The 7233-nt window shown below is 44.4% G+C and overlaps 1 protein-coding gene across 2 annotated transcripts in view; it reads right to left on the bottom strand.

Annotated features, from left to right (window-relative positions):
* Nucleotides 1–167: 167 nt before the first annotated feature.
* Nucleotides 168–7233, bottom strand: part of ZNF593 (zinc finger protein 593) — a 28185-nt gene continuing 21119 nt past the window's right edge. For both annotated transcript variants that reach the window (XM_077295373.1, XM_077295372.1), the window contains exons 3-4: nucleotides 682–744; nucleotides 168–519 (exon numbers count right to left, since the gene is read on the bottom strand). In XM_077295373.1, coding sequence (XP_077151488.1) covers nucleotides 399–519; nucleotides 682–744 — 184 coding nt within the window. In that variant the 3' untranslated portion in view covers nucleotides 168–398. The remainder of the gene's footprint in view (nucleotides 520–681; nucleotides 745–7233) is intronic.

Raw genomic sequence — 7233 nt, 5'->3', positions numbered from 1 at the left:
GATGCCTGAGCAAGCTACACATTCATTCCCACCCTTAAAAAGAGGTCATCTTATTATGCAACACATGGATTCATACGATTCATAGCAGTGCAGTGACTTTTAGATAATGCAGCATATGTAGAAGAGCAGCTGAAAGGCAAAAGTCATGCAACCAAGACAAACAAGAATTTGAATGTGAAAATATAGTTTTTATCATCACGTCGGGTTCACAGTAAGTCATTACAGCCCCGCAATAATTTACAACACCACACTCGTTCAGGTGACTGAGGTCATGGCATCCTCCGCATGACAGTAGCTGTTACAGAGGTTGATCACAAGAATGGACATCGGTGGGATGTCACCTTACGGCTGCAGCAGGAATAGTCTCCACAAAGTCTGACAGCAAAATCCCACATGTGCTATTCCATCGGCATCTCCTGTGTCTGGACTTCCACTTGCTTGGGCGGTTTGTAGGAGCCCATCCCTGCTGCTCGCTCTGCCTCTTCCTGGGTGTACGGCTCCTCTTTCAGCTGCTTCAGTCTGTAGGAGACAGATCACATCCACCGTGTCACTGCCCATTCTGAACCCTGTATGGTATTCCCACAACACTTCACTCAACCTCCCAAATCACAACGCACTCATCCGGACACGCTTACACGTCACCGTTTGCCTCTTCTGTAGAAATGGCAACATATCTTTTACCTGCGCTTGTGAACTTTGGTTTTAAAATGTTCCTTCAAAGTCTTCAGATCCACAAAGTATCTCCTTAAAAATAAGAAAAACTTCAAGTGAGGACACACAGCAGGCTTGGAATGAATAGATTACATGTCTGCACAATTTCACTTGTCTGTTACAAGGGTCTACTGTTTGGACCTGCCCAATTAGTACCCCCTGCCGCACCAGCCTCTGTGCTGCCTAGATCTTACCCGCACATGCAGCTCGGATGGCTACAGCCTGGAGACGGAGCTATGCGGTGCACACATTACAAGCATGTCCTTCTCCCACCCCTGGTGACAACAGAGGAGCGAATGCGCGTGATGGGTGCATAGCAGAGCTGCGTGCGCATGCAAGGCCGGTATCAAACTAACAAAATTCAGGCACTATATAGGTGAAGAAAAAAAGTAAGTAAATATGAAGAAGATAAAACCGTTTTTAATCAAAGCACGCTGTAAAGTAAATGACACATTGCTGGCTGTGCTGCTCACAGATGTGGGGGAGCAAAAACAGATTTCCTTTAACCTCTGCACGACGCAGGCTATTTCTCTATTTGCATTTTTGTTTTTCCTTTCCTTCTTCCTAGAGCCAGAATTTTTTTTAAATTTTTGGTCCACAAAGACATGAGGCTTGTTTCTTGTGAGACGAGTTGTACTTTTGAACGACACCATTCACTTACCACAAAGTGTACTGAAAAATTAGAAAATAATTCCAAGTGGGGAGAAATTGTGAAAAATAACTCAATTCTTTCAATGTTTTTTTAAGGTGTACATATGTGGTAAAAATGACCTTACAATATGATCCTGCTCATCGGTACGATTACTGCGATACCAAACATGCCCAGATTTTGTATCTTAGTGGTTGGAAAAACAATGAGATGTGTGCAAGCTAAAATGTGGGGTTGTGTCGGCATTTTCCGTGACCCGTAATGTTAGCAATTTTCGGTCGATAGAGCTGTGTGGGGATTACTTTTTGCAGGGAGAGATGTAGTTTTTAATGGATACAATTTTGGGATAGATGTGATGTTTTAAATCGTTTGTTACAACATTTTTGTGCTATTGCCGAGACTAGAAAAAAAACAATAATTTTGGTGTTCTAAAATTTTTCATTTACGTTGTTTACCAATTGGGTTAAATATTTTTAGATTTTGATACATTGGACTCTTCTGAATGCGGCAATGCCAAATGCAATTTATTTTTATATCTTTGTTTTTGATGGGGAACAGTGGGGTTATTTGAACTGGTGCTTTTTACATTTTAATTTTTATTTTACTCTTCACTGTTCTGATTAGTCCTCTTAGGGGACTTGAAGCTGCGATCATCTTATTGCCTGTGTGCTATATCCACTGATGCCTCAGCATTGCTGTCTCCTTGAAGCTCGACCACACACAGGGTTTCAAAGGAGCGATGATGTCGCGGTCACATGACCGTGATGTCACGAAGGTCCTTCTCGCGTAGCATCTTTGGAACCGGACCGCCGCGTGCAGCGCCGAGGAAATCTGGACGCCGGATGGTGAGTATAACCTTTTTTTAAATTATTTTTAACATTACTATTGATGCTGCATATGCAGCATCAATAGTAAAACAAGTGCAAGAGTAAACCCGCAGCGGAAACCGCAAGACAAACTATGATAAATCTGCAGGGATAACCGCAGCGGTTTTGCCCTGCAGATTTATCAAATCCCTGCGGGAGAACCCGCAGAGGACCCTTCCTACGTGTGCACATAGCCTAACACTTTGTCATGACCTGCACAGAGGTTTTCAACAGACCCCCTGCTGTTATAGCAACCAATCAGCGTGCTTGGAATGATGTGCCCCCATGCACGCATGTGTTAAATGCCGCTGTCAGAGTTTGACAGTCGGCCTTAACAGGTTAGCAATTGTGGGCGACGCTCTGCTCCACCTGCAAGTGTTGTAGGAAGGGTCCTCTGCGGGTTCTCCCGCAGCGGATTTGATAAATCTGCAGGGCAAAACCGCTGCGGTTATCCCTGCAGATTTATCATAGTTTGTCTTGCGGTTTCCGCTGCGGGTTTACTCTTGCACTTGTTTTACTATTGATGCTGCATATGCAGCATCAATAGTAATGTTAAAAATAATTTTAAAAAAGGTTATACTCACCATCCGGCGTCCAGATTTCCTCGGCGCTGCACGCGGCGGTCCGGTTCCAAAGATGCTACGCGAGAAGGACCTTCGTGACATCACGGTCATGTGACCGCGACGTCATCACAGGTCCTGCTCGCATAGCAACCCTGCGACCGGACGGCCACGTGCAGCGCTGAGAGGCGGGAGGACTTCAGGGGCCATCAGAAGGGGAGTATATCATTATTTTTTATTTTAATTTTTTTTTTCTTTACACAAATATGGTTCCCAGGGCCTGGAGGAGAGTCTCCTCTCCTCCACCCCAGGTACCATCCGCACATGATCCGCTTACTTCCCGCATGGTGGGCATAGCCCCATGCGGGAAGTAAGCGGATCAATGCATTCCTATGTGTGCAGAATCTCTGCGATTCCGCACAAAGAAGTGACATGCTGCGGATTGTAAACTGCTGCGTTCCCGCACGTTTTTTTCCGCAGCATGTGCACAGCGTTTTCGGTTTCCCATAGGTTTACATTGAACTGTAAACTCATGGGAAACTGCTGCGGACCCGCAGCTGCATAAACGCTGCGGATCCGCAGCAAAATCCGCAACGTGTGCACATACCCTTAGAGGCAGGTCATGGCTGTGCCATCACCCTCCGAGAGGTGGCGAATCATGTTATCATGCTCACAGGTGTGAGTGAGTGGGACAACTACGGAAAAATGCCCCCTGGACTGGTCACAAAGTTAACTTGCATTAAAACAGACTTTAGAAACACTGTGACAGATTAAGACAGGTTAAGAAAAAGTATGAAGGGACTATTAGGCAGGGGTTTATACAGGAATATACAAAGGCTGGTGCTTTGGGGATCTGTCAGGTTCTCTTCAATCAAACAATCAATTAAGCAATGTATAGAAATTCAACTTCCACAAATGAAAGAATATATGTAAATAGAGATGACACGACATGTCGTCAGGGATTGCTATATTTCCCCAAGATTCCTCCTGTATCCATAGTAGTAATGGAGTAATCCATCCAGGGATGGATAGATTATATATATGACAAAAAATGGAGGCACCACACCAGTTAAAAGTGAAAAAAACACTATTTAATAGCCCAAAGTGGCAACGTTTTGGCTCAGATGTGAGCCTTTTTCCAAGCTTGAAAAAGGATCACATCTCTGAGCTGAAACGCCGCTAGCATTTTTTTCACCTTTAACTGGTGTGTTGCCTCCATTTTTTGTCTTTTATACTGAGGTATGGTCATTACCTTGGAGGCACGGCACCTAGTTACGCCGTCTGCCTGTTACTGCTTTTTGCTATATATATGATAGCTAGCTAGATAGATAGCTAGATAGATATACACACGCACACACTGCCAATGCAAAAGTAAGAGAGCTCCTTTAAAAAGGTAGCCATACTAAAGGTACCGTCACACTAAACGATATCGCTAGCGATCCGTGACGTTGCAGCGTCCTGGCTAGCGATATCGTTGTGTTTGACATGCAGCAGCGATCAGGATCCTGCTGTGATATCGCTGGTCGTTGATTAAAGTTCAGAACTTTATTTGGTCGTCAGATCGCCGTGTATCGTTGTGTTTGACAGCAAAAGCAACGATACCAGCGATGTTTTACAATGGTAACCAGGGTAAATATCGGGTTACTAAGCGCAGGGCCGCGCTTAGTAACCCGATGTTTACCCTGGTTACCAGTGTAAAATGTAAAAAAATAAACACTACATACTCACCTTCTGATGTCTGTCACACGTCCCCCGCCGTCCGCTTCCTGCACTGACTGAGCGCTGGCCGTAAGTGAAAGCACAGCACAGCGGTGACGTCACCGCTCTGCTGTTAGGGCCGGCACTCAGTCAGTGCAGGAAGCGGACGCCGGGGGACGCGAAGGTGAGTATGTACTGTTTGTTTTTTTACATTTTACACTGGTAACCAGGGTAAACATCGGGTTACTAAGCGCGGCCCTGCGCTTAGCAACCCGATGTTTACCCTGGTTACCCAGGGACCTCGGCATCGTTGGTCGCTGGAGAGCGGTCTGTGTGACAGCTCTCCAGCGACCAAACAGCGACGCTGCAGCAATCGGCATCGTTGTCTGTATCGCTGCAGCATCGCTTAGTGTGACGGTCCCTTAAGAGATCAGACATGCCTGTCAAACAATGCATTCTACCACATACATGTAATGACCCTTTGAAATGAGACGCATGTTGATTGTTTAAAGCTGTGGTGGAGCATATTCTATCAGGATGGTCTTTGCTGCCAGCAGGGAAGAATTTTGTTTGTGCCTTGGCAAGACATGTCATTGTTGTTAACTAGGGATGGCTCTCACCTAGAGCAGTCAACAGTATGAAAGACATTACAGATCGCACCAGCTGGAACAATTTTTACTGCAGCAATAAATAAAATTTAGCACATTTATTTCTAAATGCCCAATTACAGTTATTCTTAGAGACAATCTGGCAGCTGGAGTTCATCCTTAAACGACAGAGGCAAGGACTGGGGACAACTATATGCAGATGGATAAGGAATTGGATAAATGACCGGAAACAAAGAGTCGTCATAAATGGTAAGTTCTCTAAATGGGATATAGTCAGCAGTAGAGTACCGCAGGGATCTGTACTGGGAGCAGTGGGGACCGCAGGGATCTGTACTGGGAGCAGTGGGGACCGCAGGGATCTGTACTGGGAGCAGTGGGGACCGCAGGGATCTGTACTGGGAGCAGTGGGGACCGCAGGGATCTGTACTGGGAGCAGTGGGGACCGCAGAGATCTATACTGGGAGCAGTGGGGACCGCAGGGATCTATACTGGGAGCAGTGGGGACCGCAGGGATCTATACTGGGAGCAGTGGGGACCGCAGGGATCTGTGCTGGGAGCAGTGGGGACCGCAGGGATCTGTACTGGGAGCAGTGGGGACCGCAGGGATCTGAGCTAGGACTGATTATTTTTAAACTCTTTATTAATGACCTTGTGGATGGGATTAAGAGTAAAGTTTCAGTCTTTGCTGTAGACACCAAATTATTAGAACAGAACTAGGCAACATATTTATCTGGGAAATCTAAAACACTGAATCGTGCCAGAAAAACCCAAAGTCCCAAGGACAAAGAAACTCCATAAGAATGATAGAAAAAAGGAGTGAAACGGAGAAAGCAAATACTACAAATAATTTTATTTAATCATACAAAAGTTAATACATACAAGTATAATAGCAATATAAAACGGATGGTAAGAATAGAGCGAGTCCCCACCAGTATAGTCCACCACCTAGGAAATATAATTTATTTACCAGTAATAGGAAGGCAGCCGCCCATATACATAAGGTTAGCCCTGGGGGACATAAATTCATCCCCCACACCAAAAATATTGGCAACCAAACAGGTGCTTACCGACAAGATGCGGAGGTGGCGTATACCGGGTGGGATTCAGTCCAACAGGACCCCCTGTTGGACTGAATCCCACCCGGTATACGCCACCTCCGCATCTTGTCGGTAAGCACCTGTTTGGTTGCCAATATTTTTGGTGTGGGGGATGAATTTATGTCCCCCAGGGCTAACCTTATGTATATGGGCGGCTGCCTTCCTATTACTGGTAAATAAATTATATTGGTGGACTATACTGGTGGGGACTCACTCTATTCTTACCATCCGTTTTATATTGCTATTATACTTGTATGTATTAACTTTTGTATGATTAAATAAAATTATTTGTAGTATTTGCTTTCTCCGTTTCACTCCTTTTTTCTAGACACCAAATTATGTAGGATATTAAAATCTGACCTTGACATTACAATATTGCAAAACGATCTGAATAAAATGGCTGAATGGGCAAATGAGATTTAATGTACATAAATGTAGTGTAGAGTAATACACCTGGGATGGAGTAATCCTATTGCTGCATATACATTAAACGGGAGTATACTCAGGACTACAGATCTCTCTCTCTCTCTGGAACAGGAAGTCACTGTATTCTGGGCGAAAAACAAAAAACGCATCAATTTTTCACTATTTGCGACGGATCCGTTTTTTATACAATTATCCGGATTGTGTCTGAAAAAAAACCTGATGTGTGAAAGTAGCCTAAGCTGAGCAGCAGTACTCAAAGTCAAGCAGCAGCCGCAAAAACAAACAAGATTTTAGTATAAAAAGAGAGATAAAATCCCGCAATACCAACGTATTGTTACCCCTTTATAAATCACCGGTGAGGCCACATCTAGAATATGGGATCCAGCTTTAGGCCCCACATTTAAAAAAGGGACATTCAGAAATTAGAGTTAATAATAGTTAATTTAGAGACAAAAAAAAACATTTGGCAGAGAAAGGTTGTATTTGATGGACCTAGGTCTTTTTTCAACCTATAACTATTTATAGGTGCATGTAGCTCTTGCAAAGACAAGTCCAACAATATCCTCACAATGGCCAATCTAGTCCTCCATTACTGAGAATTGATATGCAAATGAGGCT

The sequence above is a fragment of the Ranitomeya variabilis genome, chromosome 3 (assembly GCF_051348905.1).
Source record: "Ranitomeya variabilis isolate aRanVar5 chromosome 3, aRanVar5.hap1, whole genome shotgun sequence".
NCBI lineage: Eukaryota > Metazoa > Chordata > Amphibia > Anura > Dendrobatidae > Ranitomeya > Ranitomeya variabilis.
This window is presented reverse-complemented; position numbering and strand designations above follow the sequence as displayed.